The 18,063-nt window shown below is 46.6% G+C and overlaps 1 protein-coding gene across 2 annotated transcripts in view; it reads right to left on the reverse strand.

Annotated features, from left to right (window-relative positions):
- The window catches only part of LOC137518920 (transcription elongation factor A protein 1), a 44,046-nt gene extending 26,270 nt beyond the window's left edge, over positions 1-17,776 (reverse strand). Inside the window, exons 1-3 of one of the 2 annotated variants that reach the window (XM_068237382.1) lie at positions 17,558-17,776; positions 14,077-14,139; positions 5,518-5,623 (exon numbers count right to left, since the gene is read on the reverse strand). In XM_068237382.1, the coding sequence (XP_068093483.1) occupies positions 5,518-5,623; positions 14,077-14,139; positions 17,558-17,626 (238 nt within the window). In that variant the 5' untranslated portion in view covers positions 17,627-17,776. The remainder of the gene's footprint in view (positions 1-5,517; positions 5,624-14,076; positions 14,140-17,557) is intronic. The other variant, XM_068237381.1, reaches the window with a different exon arrangement.
- Positions 17,777-18,063: the final 287 nt, after the last annotated feature.

Here is an 18,063-nt window from a genome sequence, read left to right on the forward strand (position 1 = left end):
GCGGTCACCACTAGTGATGAATTTCAGAAATGTAAATCAGGAAGAGGAAAGACTTTACAATGGGCAAACTGACAATCCTTTATAAGTGAATATTGTAACAAATAAGCAATTGTATTCGTTATATTACTACTAAATGGGATGCTACTTTTGCTGAAAAAAGGGGGTTCCCTTCTATACAGTTCCGGACTTTGGTGAACATTTCAGCTTGCCAAAGCCATTGTATATGGCTCTTAAGTGAAAAATGCCAGAAGGCGTATCACAACCTGCTGCCAAGGATTTGCTCTGGGCAGCTTAATACTTGCAAATACGTGCAGACTGACAGTTTTATAAATACATAGCTGGCCATAAACTGCAATACAAATAATAAAAAAAATAAGATTATACTAATATTTGGATAGTAATATATTTTTGTAATTTTTTTTTTAACAAAAAAGAAAAATTGGCCCATATGCAATTCACTTTTTCTCCTAGGTGATATTTTCGCACCTGGTTATAAAATGCATTTAAGGCTTCTTTCCCACTAAGACGTTGCGTTAGATGCTACGTTAAGGTCGCATAACGTACACCTAACACAACGCATAGTGGGGTAGAAGCTGGACGTCAGATCGAGCCGCATCAAGCGGCTCTTTACGCGTCCTGTGATGCCGTGATGCGTACTCTTGGACGCATGCGGCATCACGTGGTCCAGCCAGCCAATCGCCGCACAGAGCGGCGCTCCAGGAAGTAAGCACTGCACGTCACACCGTGCAGTAAATATTAATTAGCCATGTGCCTGGCCGCGGAGGAGGAGGGGAGACCTCCTCCTCCAACACTACTGAGCATGTGAAAACTGTCTAACGCGGCTTAGCCGCTTATAACGCACAGCATGCAGCACTTTGTTTTTGCCTGCTGCGTTACAGTGTAACGCAACGTGGGCACTGTGAACAGCCCATTGACTTTTCATTGCTGTGCGGTGGGCTGCACTAACGTGCGCCTGTATTGTCCCACTGTGAAAGCAGCCTTAACCTACCAGAAAGCAAGAAAACACTTACATAATTTTGATAGTGCTTTCTCACACACTTTAGGGTACTATTTCAATTGTAAAATGCTGAAAAGTTATTTTAAAGAGAATATATATATATATATATATATATATATATATATATATATATATATATATATATATATATATATATATATATATATATATATAAACTCCTAGGAGATTAGGAGATAACTCAGGAGAAAAAGTGAATTGCATATGGGCCATTAAGTGTATAACTTTCTTCAATGGCCCTACATGATCCTGCAAGAAATAATGTAAAGGGAGATTAATAGGGGAAAGCCTTCAATTGTTACCACAAATAACTATTGTAAATAAGGGCGGGGCACTGGGCTTTGTAGAGCAACTCCATTCATGCAAAGACAAAATACAACTAGTCTGACCATGGTAAAAACCAACAGCCTGTTGTATGTAACTGATTGCATAAGATCCAGTTCTTGTACAAAAACAATTCCTCGTCAAACAGTGAAGAGCTTCAGCTGTTCAATGGCTCAGTGTGCTCCGCTGTGTAAAGCAGGTGGGTGTTGCAGGACTGGGCGCTACTCCACCAGTACAAATGCAAAAAAGGGCCGCTCAACACCTACTTCATAAAAGGCAAATATATAATAGTAATACAAATCCATAACACACAATAGAGGTCATAGCTGACGCATTTCCAACCCTGCTGGGTCCTTAGTCATAGCGATCACATCTTGTGCTGTGTTCAAGTCTCATTGCGTCTTTCATAGATTGTTAGTGCACATATCAGGAAAGAGCATCTTTGTAAGAAAAAAAAAAAAAAAAAACCCTGAAGAAAAAGAAAGAAGAAGAAGCGGGGGACTGCCGCTACTAGAAAATAGGTAAAATTATTGATATTCTACCAAATTCCAATAGTAAAATATTGGTAATATTTACCAATATTTTACTATGTCTTAACCTAACATTCCTCTGACTCCTAACCTTGAGACCTCCCTCTCCAGATGCCTAACCCTAAGCCCTCCCCTCTACTGATGCCCAACCCTTAGAACTCCCTCTACCGATGCCCAACACTAAGACCTCCCTCTACCGATGCCCAACACTAAGACCTCCCTCTACTGATGCCTAACCCTAAGACCTCCCTCTACTGATGACTAACCCTAAGACCTCCCTCTACTGATGACTAACCCTAAGACCTCCCTCTACTGATGCCTAACCCTAAGACCTCCCTCTACTGATGCCTAACCCTAAGACCTCCCTCTACTGATGCCTAACCCTAAGCTCTCCCTCTACTGATGCCTAACCCTAAGCCCTCCCCTCTACTGATGCCTAACCCTAAGCCCTCCCCTCTACTGATGCCTAACCCTAAGACCTCCCCTCTACTGATGCCTAACCATAAGCCCTCCCCTCTACTGATGTCTAACCCTAAGACCTTCCTCTACTGATGCCTAACCCTAAGACCTTCCTCTACCGATGCCTAAACCTAAGACCTCCCTCTACCGATGCCTAACCCTAAGACCTCCCTCTACCGATGCCTAACCCTAAGACCTCCCTCTACCGATGCCTAACCCTAAGCCCTCCCTCTACCGATGCCTAACCCTAAGCCCTCCCTCTACCGATGCCTAACCCTAAGCCCTCCCTCTACCGATGCCTAACCCTAAGCCCTCCCTCTACCGATGCCTAAATCTTGGACCTCCCTCTATTGATGCCTAACCCTAAGCCCTCCCCTCTACTGATGCCTAACCCTAAGACCTCCCTCTACCAATGCCTAACCCTAAGACCTCCATCTACTAATGCCTAACCCTAAGCCCTCCCCTCTACTGATGCCTAACCCTAAGCCCTCCCCTCTACCGATGCCTAACCCTAAGACCTCCCTCTACCGATGCCTAACCCTTAACCCCCTAGGTGGTGCCTAACCCTTAACCCCCTAGGTGGTGCCTAACACTTATCCTCCTCCCCGTCATCTAACATGTAAAGGAGTTATCAGGCAAAAAATAAAAAAAAATAAAAACTTTACTCGCTTGGGGCTTTCTCCAGCCCCTTGCAGCCGACGGTCCCCCATTTGGGTGCCTGGAGGCAAAAACCACTGTTCAATGCTGCAATTTGCATATCGGCATGCCTCAGCACCAAAGAATGTAAGTTTGGATGCCTGGAAGAGCCACCACAAAGCCACAATTCACGGCAAAGCAGATAAATTTGGGTACCCAAAGGAGCAAGGCATGCCGATATACAAATTGTGGCATTGCAAAGCAGGCTCTCTGTGCACCCAAATTTCCTACCATTGCCAAATATTGAGGCATTAATAATGGCCATCCAAGGCAGCCCCATTTAATCCATAAGGGCTTCTATGATCTTTTTTCATGTTTCACAGTAAAGCACCCCGAGGTCTGATCTTACCTGACATTATTCTCTAACAAAGCAGTGCTTTCACCCCATGACCTGAACAGCAGTGCTCACATAATTGTACTAGCACACACAACAGCAGCCAATGCAGGAAGTGAGTCACTGGCGACCTAGGGGAAGGAAGCGCATCTCCTAACGCCTCACTGTGCACTACTACAGGCAGACTCCGTTCACACTACAACTTGTGAATGCCAGACAGCTGGAGCAGACAGCACACTCAGGGCTGTGGAGTCGGTACAAAAATCATCTGACTACAACTCCTTAGTTTATGAAACATTGGGTATAACGAAGCCAAATGACAAATAGTCAGCATAGGGAGGCTCCCTATACTGACTGATATTTGTCATTTGGCACGGTTATTGGCCTGAGGAAGTGAGCTCACACCCGCGAAACGCGTTGCCTGTGCTAAATAAAAAATCTTTTGTAGCTTACAAAGATTTTGTATTTGAGATAAGACACCTCGTTATCCTTTTCGTATTTAAACTGTTTTTAGAAGCTTTTATCCAACCAGGGCGCCTCTTTCCCCCTAATGTGCAAAGTAAACCCACATATCCTATCCAAGGGGTGGTGACAGAACTCCCCTGGTGTCTACCACGGTGGACATCTGCCCCTTTTTTCTTCAAGAGAGCGATCACATCAAGGTCCATCCAGGACCACCCCGAGTGGAGTCGGGTTTATGGTCTCCACCTGCTTCCTGTGGTCGGTTGCCCCTTGCAACCTTCCTTTGTGAGTAGCATCTTACTTATTTTTTAGCACACTAGTAAACTACATACTGCACTACTTTGCTCCCATCTTTTGTCTCCTGTGCCTTTTCCTACAGGGTGCCAAGACACCCCTACCACATTTCAGTTTATGAAACCATCGACTCCAGGTACCCAAAATTTCTCAGACTCCAACTACATAGCCCTGTGCACAGTGCAGCCAAACAAGCAGGTGGCAGGAAGCAGATATAATTACCTTTTCCGTGCAGCTTCTTCTCTTCCTCCACCCACGGCTCTAAACTTCTGACATGTCTTCTGGGTCCCGATCACCTCCGATTACATGATATACCGTGATCAGGATCCAGGAGACTGTGTCAGCATTACAGCGCCACATGGTAGTGGAGGAGAGTATTCCATCACCCCTCTTCCACCACCAGGTGGCGCTGTAACTGACATGGTCTCCTGGATCCCTATCATGTCATATCATGTGATCAGAACAGAGAAGAAAAGTTGGGGGTTACAATGCTGCCGCGGTGGATGAGAGAAGAAGCCAATCCAGCCATCCGGGCAGGCAACTATAAAAGCTCCCTGCCACCCACTCTGCATACCCTGCCAGGCTGGAGAAAGCACACATCCCGAGAGGCAGGAAAAATTCAGCCCTGCAGCTATTTGCCCACTAGAAGGCTAACAGAGGGGATCCAACAGATCCACAGATAAACAGCAGATGTGAATGGATCCTACACAGGATCAGTTGACCTCCCCATGGAGGTTAAAAAGCAAGGCACAAATTACATCAGAGATAAAATGTATATTTTGGGCCTTCTCTTACATTTTGCCAGACATGCAGTTACCTGGTAGGATGTGCAAGTTATTGTGGAAACTATTAAACATGTTAAAGGATACCCAAAGTGACATGTGACATGATGGGATAGACATGTGTATGTACAGTGCCTAGCACACAAATAACTAGGCTGTGGTCCTTTTTTTCTTTTTCTGCCTGAAAGAGTTAAATATCAGGTATGCAAGAGGCTGACTCCCTCCTGACTCAGACAGGAAGTGACTACAGTGTGACCCTCACTGATAAGAAATTCCAACTATAGAACACTTTCCTAGCAGAAAATGGCTTCTGAGAGCAAGAAAGAGATAAAAAGGGGGATTTCTTATCAGTGAGGGTCACACTGTAGTCACTTCCTGTCTGAGTCAGGACTGAGTCAGCCACTTATATACCTGATATTTAACTCTTTCAGGCAGAGAAAGAAAAAAAGGAACACAGCATTGTTATTTGTGTGCTAGGCACTGTACATACACAAGTCTATCTCATTGTGTCACGTCACTTCGGGTATCCTTTAAGCATGGTCCTCATACATGGAAGTGTTTGCTCCTATAGTCAGCTGGAAGGCGGCAAGCTCTAGTTACCTAGAAGTTTCTTCCAGGACTTGATGAGAGATTTGGCTAGAGAGGTCACATCATCGTCTGAGCTTTGTTTACGGATGGCGTTCACGGACATTCCAATTCGTGTGGACTGGAAACAGAGAAGTGGGGAAAGGTGAGCGCAAACCTTAAATCACACATCTGCAAACTTCCTGGAATATCAAAACACATGCAAATACAAAACAAGAAAGATCAGAGCGGTCAAAACCTTTTTATTTCACGGTTACCTCGCCCACCCTAGTGACTGACAGTTTATCCATTGGTTGCCAAACGCAATGGATCCTTGGCTGGGATCATCCACTAGTCCATAAAACAGGTGAGTGGCTGAAGGAAGAGCAGAATGACAGGGCAGTGCCACAGAGCAGAGCAGCAGGCTGTCAGCGCCTCAGTTTGCAGATTTTTATTTTTTTTTACCATTGTGGAAATTTTAAGATCAGGTGACTGACTGAAGTTTGACTGGATTAGCTACATGTTTGTTTCAGGTGTGTGATTCAGACACTACTGATATCAAAGAGATCAGCAGGACTGCCAGGCAACTGGTATTGTTTCACCACTTAAAGCGGACCCAAACCAAACATTTTTTAATTCAAAAGATTTAGTTGCACCACTCTGACACATACAAAGATAAATAAACACTCCTTCAAACCTATGAGCATTTCAGTGCATGCTTTTCACCCTTCTCTTTGCATAACTAGGGTTATACTGGGGGCAGCCATTAGCAATTCCTCCATTGCTGGACACCATCTCCTCCACCAGTTTGCCGGAAAAATGCCAGCAATTTGAAAGGAAGGCAGGGGTTCCTCCAATAAATGTAAAATATTTTATATTTGTCATCATGCAGCTGAAAAAAAGCTGCTATTTATTATTATAATTTAGAAAATAGATTTTATTTCTGAAATCTTGTATTTTTAATTTGGGTCCACTTTAAGTACCAGCGGTCTCTCTCTGCCCCCTTAAGGACCAGAGACCGCTGGTACAAATACAGGAGGAAGCCCGACGAATCGCCGTGCGTACCTGCCGCAACCTCCTGACATTCACTCGGCCGCCTCTATGACGGCAGAATCATATGAGCTGGTCAGGAGTCGCTTTCACTGGCTCCTGACCGTGTCTATCAATGTAAGCCAATGAGAGTTGCTTACATTGATAGACACGGCCAGGAGCCAATGAAATCAGCTCCTGACCGGAACACATGGCTCTGCCATCATAGAGACAGGCAGAGCAAGTAAGCTGCAACGGGACACGGTGGGATTCAGTGGCGAGATCGGCGGGAGCGACGAAAAAAGCGGATGCTCGCTGCAGCGGTAATTGAAATCTACGCCCTGCCAGCCAGGTAACCACCAATACAGGGCGTAGATTTCAATCATCTTGGTCCTAAAGTAGTTAAACGGAACGTAAACTGAGAGGGATATGGATGTTTCCTTTTAAACAATACCAGTTGCTTGGCAGTCCTGCTGATCTCTTTGGCTGCAGTAGTGGCTGAATCACACCCTGAAACAAGCATGCAGCTAATCCAGTCTGACTTCAGTCAGAGCACCTGATCTGCATGCTTGTTGAGGGGCTGTGACTAAAAGTATTAGAGACACAGGGTCAGCAGAAGAGTCAGGCAACTGGTATTATTTTAAAAGGAAAAATCCATATCCTTCTCAGTTTAGGTTCCCTTTAAAGAGAACCAGATATGAGAGGGATATGAAGGTTGACATGTTTATTTCCTTTTAAATAATGCACATTGCCTGGCTGTCCTGCTGATCCTTTGCCAGTAATACTTCATCGACCCTGAACAAGCATGCAGATCAGAGGTCAATGACAAATCTGACAAGAATAGCTGCATGCTTGTTTCAGGTGTGCGATTTATGCTGGGAATACACCATGAGATTTTCGGCAGATAGATGGCTCGATAGATAATTTCCGACAGGTCCGATCTGATTTTGATTGTTTTTCTGATCGATTTTGTCATAGAAGTGAATGGAAATCGATCAGAAAATAAATGTGTCAAAAAGCATTAGACCCTACTGACCAGAAAGATGAGCAGGCTGGCAGGCAACTGGTAAGGTTTAAAGAGAATCTGTAACGTGAAAACGTCCCCTGGAGGGAACGCACCTCGGGTGGGGGAAGCCTCAGGATCCTAATGAGGCTTCCCACGCCGTCCTCCGTCCCTCAGGGGTCTCGCTGCAGCCCGCCGTACAGCGGTGACGTCAATATTTACCTTCCCGGCTCCTGCGCAGGCGCTCTGATGGCTGTCGGCTATGAAGTAGGCGGAAATACCCGATTGCCGTCGGGTCTGCTCTACTGCGCAGGCGCAAGTCTCCGGCGCCTGCGAAGTAGAGCGGACCCGACAGATCATGTATTTCCGTCTACTTCGGAGCCGAAAGCAGCCACAGCGCCCCCGCTGGAGCCAGCAAAGGTAAATATTGAATTGACAGTAGGGTCTGTCGCCGGCTGTTCTGAGGGCTGCAGTGAGACCCCCGTGGGACAGAGGACGGCGTGGGATGCCTCATTAGGATCCCGAGGCTTCCCCCACCCGAGGTGAGTACCCCCAGGGGATGTTTTTGATGTTACAGTGTCTCTTTAAAAGGAAATAAACATGGCAGCCTCCATAGGTCTCACACCTCAGGCTCCTTTTAAAAGGAAATATGGTAGCGTCTATAACTCCCTCACTTCAAATTCCCTTTATAAGATACACCTCCCCCCCCCCCCCCAAGCTCCTCAAAATGGAGCTGCACTGCACAGTAGCGGGAGCTTGCCTTCCAGGGGGTCCCGGCACCCAGCGCAAGTCTTAAAGGGAAGGATCAGGGACTAACTAAAAAAAATAAAAATCCATTTCCACTTACCTGGGGCTTCCTACAGCCCGTGGCAGGCAGGAGGTGCCCTCGACGCCGCTCCGCAGGCTCCCGGTGGTCTCCGGTGGCCGACCCGACGTGGCCAGGCCGGCGGCCAGGTTGGGCTTCTTCTGCGCTCCATGGTGCGTTTCACGCCGGCGCGATGACGTCATCGGACGTCCTCCGGGCTGTACTGCGCAGGCCGGCCTGGCCAGGTCGGGTCGGCCACCGGGAGCCTGCGGAGCGGCGCCGAGTGCACCTCCTGCCTGCCACGGGCTGGAGGAAGCCCCAGGTAAGTGGAAATGGATTTTTATTTTTTTTAGTTAGTCCCTGAACCTTCCCTTTAATGAGGACGTGGGAAGCCTTTGGAAGATCCACAGAATGTCCTCTACTGAGGTTAGTATCTAACATTTACTTTTAACAAAGTCACAGGTTTCCTTTATAGTGAGCTAAGTAGGACTTAAAGAGAACCTGAGGCGGTTCCATGGGGGAGGAGGGGGGGTTCTGGAGGCAAATGGGACACAGAGGCATGTTCTGTGCCTCCTGACATCCCTCTGGGTCCCACACAGCTGCTCTCTGCTTCCCCACCTCCGCGATATATCCCCCCGAGATAAGCAACAATATTGCTATCTCGGATGTAAACACTGGGGAGAAGAATTGCTGGTGTAAAACACCCGCCAGGGGCTTTTCTGCAGGGTTTTAAGTGCTGCCATTGGGCAGATCTTTCTCCCTGGCCGCGCCCCCTGCCGCTTCCCCACCTCCCTGCTCGCTCTGCATGAGAGATAGTCGCTTATTCCAGCATCGTGACCCATAGGTCACGAAAGTGAATGTGGGCCATTGCGGCCCACAGGAGCGGCAGATCAGGTAGCCGCAGATCCAGTAGCCTACATTTCTTTTTAATTTTATGAGCCTCGAGCTCTCTTTAATAATCATGTGCACATAACAGAACGAAGCACCAGCCAATAGGAGCACAACACATTGTGACTGGAATTCAGAGGTCTGTAGTAACAGCAGAAGATACACAATCATTCCAACCCCACCTGATGAGACACAGTGAAATGAATCAGATCGTTAGGTACCAAGTACCCCAGTGCAAAACACAGGGAAGAACGGCCATAAATATTAAGTGTTCAAGGTCAGCCACTCCTAAAGAAACCGTCTGCAGTGAAGCAATCCTTTCCACAATATACAAGAGTCATAAAATGCAACCACCATAAACCGAGAAAAGCAAAAGTGAAACATTTCTTTATCATTCATGAAGAAACCGTACTTTCCACTGCAGGGGAAACCACAACTCCCGTAAGCTTGTTTTTCAAACTTCATCACAGATATGAATGGGTGAGGGGAACAAACCCGCTGCCTCCATGGTTCTGTACAAATGGTATCAGTGGTCTTTATACAAAAGGTTGAAGGACAACTGAAGTGAGACGTAAATGGAGGCTGCCATATTTATTTCCTTTTAAACAATACCAGTTGCCTGTCAACCCTGCTGATCTATGTGGCTGCAGTAGTGTCTGAATAACACCATAAACAAGCATGCAGCTAATCTTGTCAGATCTGACAATAATGTCAGAAAAACCTGATCTGCTGCATACTTGTTCAGGGTCTATGGCTGAAAGTATTAGAGGCAGAGGATCAGCAGGACAGTCAAGCAACCGGTATTGCTTAGAAGGAAATAAATAGGCAGCCTCCATATCCCTCTCACTTCAGTTGTCCTTTAAAGCCCAGATGAACACAATTTCAAATAAGCATTTAGTGGAACTTTATTGTAAATAAGTTATGTATAAAAGGTTTTGCAAATCACTGTAGTTTTCCAAAAACAAAACTACCAGCTACACCACTCCATAGATCCTCATTAACTGACAGCTGTTTGCTCAGCCTGTTAACCAGCCTAAATGACTCCTTTATTCAAATAGAAATATTGGGGGAGGAGTAAGCTGAAGCCACACCTCCCAGATAAGCAACAACCTATCATGGGTTCAGATTCTCTGGTACAGGAAAGAAATTAGTGCTGAACTAGTTCTCTTTTAAAAGACACTTGAAGTAAGATATGGAGGCTGCCATTTTTATTTCCTTGTAACCAATACAAATTGCTTGGCTGTACTTCTGATCATCTGCCACTAACACTCTTAGGCACAGACCCTGAACAAGCATGTGTATCAGGTGCTCATAGTGAAGTTAGACTGGATAAGCCACATGCTTGTTTCAGGAGTAGGATTTATGGCCCATACTCACGGGCTACAAATGTCGCCGCAACACGCGGCACCCGCGTGTTGCGGCAACAGGTCGCCCGTGAGTATGAGGCGTTGCACGGGCGCGCACCCCGAACCGTCGCTCATGTCGCCAGGCGATTGACTGCAGTCAATCGCCTGGCGACAGTTGCCGCCGCCGCCGCTAGCAGAAGATCCAGGTGGCGGAGGAGGACAGCGAGGGACTGATTAGCCTGAAGGGGGCTGGAGGAAGCCCCAGGTATGTATAAAACTTTAATCTCATCTGTCTCAGGTTTACTTTGTTACACAGTAGTACTATACTCTACATATGCACTCTCCACAGAGCTGCAGGGAATCCACTGAGAATGTTGTGCACATTGAACACAGAGGAGTTGTCTATCACCCATAAACCTGGTTTAGATTGTGCATGAAGAATGTGTAATAGAGGAAGAATCAGCTTATTCCCCTGCAGAGTACCAGCACATCACTCTTAAGCTGCATCTACATGCGTAGATGCGGCCGTGATGTTCCTTATCAATCGAGCCGCTAATGCGGCTCGATTGATAAGATCCGACAGGACGGATCTCCGCACCGCCGATTCCCTGCTCGCTCCCCCCGAGGGGACAATGGCAGGGAATCGAGCGGAAGATAAGCGACGCAGCGCGGGGACGAGCGGGAATCTAGCGGGTATTGATTCCGGCGCACGCGCGGCGAGCGGGGACGCGGAAGAGGCGATCCGGCGGCTAATCGAGCCGCCTCATCTACACGTGTAGTTGAGGCTTTACATGTAACCACAGTTACATTGCCTAGGGCCTGATAGATGTTCTTTGTTCTGGTCTTTACCTTTTACAAGTACTCTTAGCAAGTACTAGTTTTAGTCTATGACTAAAGGGAATAAATATGGCAGTCTCCATATCCTTCTTACTTCAGTTGTCTTTTAAAATTCCTAAGCATTGGCAGTTAAGAGACGAATTTCATGCGACATATTTTCAAATCAACAAGATTGTAATATGCAAATTAGAGGAGTCGGAGGAATCCTAAACTGAGGAGTCGGTGGATTTTTGTACCGACTCCACCGCCCTGATTATCAGTGCCTACCGCATGGATTATGCAGGAATGCAAGTCAATCGGTGCCAATGGTGTGATGCGGCGTGTATGTGTGGACCGACGGCAATCCCACTGATGTACTTCCTGTCCAGCGGTGAGTATGTCACTAGCCAGGGCGGTACGGTGCATATAAGCATGTTGCCACACCATGGTGCAGGGTCATATGACGGCTGGTTTCTGCTGTGCTTGCTAATCTTAGGTGTAAAACAGCCCTAAAGAGAACCTGTAAGATTAGACATACTGAAGCTGGCATTGCTACTGCTAAAGATGTAAATTCCATGCCTGCAATACAGACCTTGCATTTACAGTATTACCTCATAAGTTACTGGTGTGGAAAAAGCACCCAGCCAGTGAAGCCTGAACAGTGCCCAGGCATGTGGCCATTGACTGGTGCAGCCTGGGGCAGGACAGCCCTGAAACTTACATTTCTAAACAATTTAGCAAAAGCAGCTCCTGTCGGCAACACAAGGCAAAAAAAAAATTAAACAAACAAAACCAAGCTAGTACGTACCATAGCTGTCACTTCAATTTGTCAGGCACGATGTCACGTGCGCACAGCTGTTGTGGACAGGTGGGAAAACACAAGACTTGGCTGCATACAGAAAGGTGACTCACACTACAAACAAAACCTCTCCACGGACTTCACTTTCATTGGTTACAAAGTTACCAGTCTTTCTGGGGAGCCTGGCAGAGCACAGCTGTAAACTACTGCACACAAATGCTGACCCCAGTGTTTTGGATTGTCTTCCCTGTGGGAACTCCAGATACAAAGCACATTCCTGTGCTAGGAATTCATTACAGGAGCCTTACTGGCTGCTGAGTCTCTGAGGATGGATTGTCCCATAGCGAAGTGTGTGGCTGTGTAGGACGATGGGGCTTCCCGGGAGCACAGAAGACTAAGGGCTCGTTTCCACCATAGCGAATCCGCATGCGGCGACGAGATGCGGATTCGCTTGTTACACTGAAGTGGCCGGGGCTGTTTCCACATGTGCGGCGTGCGGGAGCGATTTGGCGGCGGGCCAAATCTGCACGACGGGACCCACAGAATTCGCCTGCGACGGGAATCCGTGCGAATGGCCGCTAATGTATTTAATAGTAAAAACGCATGCGTTTGTTCCATGCGTTTTTACCCGCGATTTCGCACCTTTTTCAATGTTATTTTGCCCTGGCAGTGTCATGGTTAATTTCGCATGGCACCCTGCCATGCGAAATCGCGGGTAAAAACGCATGCGGAAACGCATCCGCATGCGTTTTTACAAGCGTCGGAATGCCGGCGAAATCGCGTCGCAACAGTGGAAACGGGCCCTAAGGACGACTAACAAAAGGACTGCAACATGGGGGCACTGTTGGATTACAAAACTTGTAACCACTTTCCTTTTACACAATACTAGTTGCCTGGCAGTTCTGCTGACCTCTTTGGCTGCAGTAGTGTCTGAATAACACACCTGAAACAGATATGCAGCTAATCCAGTCGGACTTCAGTTAAACATCTGATCTGCATGCTTGTTCAGGGGCTGTAACAAAGTATTAAGCCCCCTCTACACCATGCAATTTCACATGTGTTTGATCAAATTTGATTAGATCGATTAAATCCGACCTGTCCGATCGGGATTCGATCGATTGTGTGATCGATTTTGGTTAGTTTTCAATGCAAAACTGATCACATGAATCCCGATCGGACAAGTCAGATTTAATCGAATTCGATCGATCGCACGTGAAATTGCATGGTGTAGAGGGGGCTTTAGAGGCAGAGGAACAGCAGGACAACCAGTCAATCTGCATTGTGTAAAAGGCCTCCATATCCCTCGCATTTCAGACATGCTTGAGGCCCCGTTTCCACTATCGCGAATCCGCATGTGTCTTGCGCATGCGGATTCGCATAGACAATATAAGTGAATGGGCCTGTTTCCACTTATGCGTCTGCGGGAGCGTTTTAATGTGCAGAGAAAATCTGCACGGAACACCCTGCAGAATTCGCCTGCATGTGGAATGCAGGCGAATCGCACACAATGTATTTAATAGGGAAATCGCATGCGTTTTCCCCATGCGTTTTTTTGCCGCGAATTTGCATGCGAATTCGCATAGGTACCAATGTAAATTCACACAGGCAGTGACATGGTTAAAATCGCATATACCCTCAACTATGCGAATACGCGGCAAAAAACGCATGCGGAATCGCATCCGCATGCGATTTCATCAGCGGTGGAATCCAGGCATGGAAACGAGCCCTAAAACATGGGCACCATAACAAAAATATCAAAATATTTGCACACCTTTAACACAAAATAAACCCTTACGGACGCCTCTCTCTCAGGTCTGTAAAGGTTCCTCTCGTAGCATTAGAAAAATATAAAAGAAAGCCCAGCTTGCCTAGAATGTCAGAAGAGAAGCAGAGCAGCCATCCAGCTTACCTGAAGAAGCTCCAGAGTCATGGGCAGATTTTTAAGCTCCCTTAATAAGTCTAAAGCCCCGGCCTGCATGAGAAGAGAAAACAAAAAAATTTAACAAATAGGATCTCCAAACTATAAGAAAATAAAACCAATTACTGGGCAAAAGGGTGTTAGCAATTACATCCAATCTGATATCCCACCCTTCTACATGGCATACGCAATATTTGGCCTTATATTTACATTGCATAATCTGATATGCCAGTGAGGCCAGTCAATACAGCAGGTGCAAGTCATAATTCAGTACAAAGCTGTGCAGTGGTTGATCCTGTAACATTCCAGCCTACTGAAGATAACCAAGATGTCAAAATCCTCAGCTGATGAAAGGACAGAACATAGATCAGGAGGGCCTTGAAGTAGACATACACTAGTCAATATTTTTCAGCGATATCTGGCTGATTCAATCATACTGAAAATGTGCGGAGGGATTCGGTCAGATACATCCCACTCTGAACAGATTATGATCACAAAGGGATCTACCTGTTTGCTACATTGACTAGTTTATGGCGGGCATACATGCTGGCCATACACTGGTCGATATGGGCAACAGATAGTCAGAGACGCTCACTCCCAACAATTGCCAGCTGGCTTCAGGTCTGCACAGAATAGCTACGGAATTCCCCATTCATTTTTCCTTGGTCTCATCTACTAAAAATATTCTGAGTGGGATAGGTGAAACCTGGGTGCAGGGCCAGGGTTAGACCTGGTTCACACTCAGATAGCAAAGGTAATTGCAAATTTGCGGTACAAATGTTTTAAGCAATTGCACTTTGCGTTTCTTGTTCAAAGGAACAAGAATCGCAATCACTGCCATAATGCAGCATGTGCAAAGCACCAAACAGCTCCTAAAAAGCACCCGAGTGTGAACCAGCCGTTAGAGGCCATACGACCATCAGCAAGCTGGAGGAAAAGAGAAAGTGACAATTGATTTAAATGTGGCTTGAATTTTCTGTAAATGGAGGAGTGGGAAGAGGTTCATCTGAGAAAAAGCAAAGGTTCACAGGATGAACATGTAACATTTAGGGCTGTGGCATTGGTACAAAAATCATCCGACTCCTCAGTTTATAAAACCACCGACTCCAGGTACCCAAAATTGGCCCGACTCCTCGGTCTAATTTTTACAAAGGCTATGGATTTTGTTTAAAAATCATCCGACTCCTCAGTTTATTGAAACCACCGACTTCAGGTACTAGATCATACATTATCATTCCTAATTAGAAGTCACCTGCTGCCCACTAAAATGTACATGCAGTGAACAGACACAACTGCACTACCTGTGACAAATGCTTCCAGTTCCCCGCAAGTGCCCAGCAGATCCACAGAACCAGTTGACAGGCGGTGAACACACAGCTGATTACTGCTCTTGTGAAAAGTGCTTAAAGTCTGGTACACACTATTTGGATTGATCAATCACTGGCCAATTTCACCACCTCCATGTAGTACGAGGGTCAGAAAATGTTGAATACTCTGAACAGAATTTCCAGGTAAGTTCTCACACTACATGGAAGTGGTAACGTCAGTTTAACTTAAAGGGCAACTGAAGTGAGAAGAACATGGAGGCTGCCATATTTATTTCCTTTTAAACAATACCGGTTGCCTGGCAGCCCTGCTGGTCTGTTTGGCTGCAATAGTGGCTGAGTAACACCAGAAACAAGCATGCAGCTAGTCTTGTCAGATCTGACAATAATGTCAGAAACAGCTCCTATGCTGCATGCTTGTTCAGGGGCTATGACTGAAAGTATTAGAAGCAGAGGATCAGCAGGACAGCCAGGCAACTGGTATTTCTTAAAAGGAAACAAAGAATTAAACTTGTTTTTTTAGGATTGTATGATGTTATACTGCTCTGCTGTATATTACTATTGCTATCAGAAGACTCTGAAAACTCAGAGTCTCCTAGGATTTGGCTTTCCAGTTTACTCAGCATTATATATCCATTATGTTATGTCTAAATGACAAGCTTCTACCACTTCCTGGTTGTAATTTCTCATGCATACTTTATGTTTAAAAATCCCAAATAAACAAGCTTTTTTTTTTTTTTTTTTTTAAAAAGGGAAACAAATATGGCAGCCTCGATATCCCTCTCACTTCAGTTGTCCTTTAAGGGTACTACACACTGCTCTCCCTGCTGAGATTGATGCAGGGAGGAGACAAGAAATCAAACAAAAAGCAACATGTGAGCTACTTTCATATTACAGGAACTGGAATTAGCAACTGGAAGTAGGAATGTATGGGCAGATCGACCAAGCGACAGATTAATTGCAGTATTTGTATAGCGCCTTTCTCCTGTCGGACTCAAAGCGCTTCCCTCTCTGATAAAATCTCATCAGAGAGAGAAGATCTGTCGCCTGCCCATACAACACAAGTCGAATAGGAGCAGAATACTTTACCTGCCTGTCGCTGGCTTCGGGCTCAGTCTGCAATCCGCATAAACGTGCCCCACGTGGTTGCCAATGTATACGTGGGCACATATGTGACATCACACACATGCCCACATTACTCCGGTAACCACGTGGAGCGAGTGTATGCAGATTGCGATGCGGACAGAGCCTGGAGCCAGCGTCAGACACGGACAGGTAAAGTATACTGCACCAGGAATCTGGGGGGCACAATTTATATTAGAGGGAACAGCACTGGGGGGGGGGGGGTTCATCGCATTCCACCTGATATCGCACACTATTACCAACGCGCACCTGACCGATCACCTCAGCCCAACATCTTGCAGCATGTCCCATAAGTACTTGTGACCAATTTCAGACAGAAATTGGTCGAATCGTTGATCGGGCATGCTCTCGGCAGCACTGAAATTCATCCAACTCAATAATAATCTGATGGTCGATAAGCCATGATGTCGAGAGATGTATGGCCACCCTAGGAATTACAAACATTGTTGCAACTTATCAATCACTGAATAGAAGTAGTGTGTAGAGGGGGGCGGGGGGAGTCTGACAGCTCTTGGACTTTTCTTTGACACAAAGGTTAGAACGTGCTGCTATAGCACGATTTACTAAAGGTACCCACTAACGATCCAATTTTACTGAACAATCAACCTTCTGATCATCAACCAGGCCCACAAATGGAATAAAAATTGTAATGAATCGGATCATTTCTTCATGCGAAAAACGGATCAACAATCCGACCAATCATCCTGTGGTACTTAGGATCTGGCATAAAGCAATGAGAACACAGCTGCAGAGGTCCTCTATAGTCAGGGAGGTACAGCACCTGCTGCAGCCTCTCCATAGCACGCTGAGCTGCAGAGCAGACTCCCAAGTGTGGGGGGCGCATCTCTCAGGCGCAGATATTTTCCCTACAGGAAGCATTTTATGCAACCTGTCAGAATTCGCACCCCCCCATGGGAGAACAATGGCAGAGGAGGCAGATTCTGACACAGCAGCACTTCTCTCCAGCACCCCGGCAGCTCGCTCTCCCCGCCCCCAGCACTGACCGTGCTCTTCTTCTGCACCATCCGCTCCATCTTCCGGGCGATGCGGATAATCTCCTCCCCGTCATTCATCTCTGCAGGCAGTGCGCCAATGACTCAGTGACCGCTCCGCCCGGCTGCACACACTTTCCCGCTTACTGATCCCAGCACACAGCCCGTCCGGAAGCTTCGCACGGCAGCCCCAAAGCGCCAAGTCGCAACTTTGTTATCATCACAGGAAAAGATCTGCCTCTTCCTGGGCGGCTCTGCACACTGTGTGTCACTCAGCGGGGAGTGCCGCTGCCACCTAGCGGCGACATGCTGGAAGTGTACTTACACTCACAACTGCTGGGCCACAAATGTTCGGAGCTGTGCTTTTCAGCGCTGCTAGAATTGGGCGCAGCCGGCACCTCCATAGACTGCAATAGGAATCACTCCTATTGCAGCGCTCAGTGAGTAACGTCGGCTCCGTCAGAAGACGGAGCCGAGGTTGCTTAACCCCATTGCCGTTCCAATTCTGACGGCAAGGG

Source organism: Hyperolius riggenbachi, chromosome 5, assembly GCF_040937935.1.
Source record: "Hyperolius riggenbachi isolate aHypRig1 chromosome 5, aHypRig1.pri, whole genome shotgun sequence".
Lineage (NCBI taxonomy): Eukaryota > Metazoa > Chordata > Amphibia > Anura > Hyperoliidae > Hyperolius > Hyperolius riggenbachi.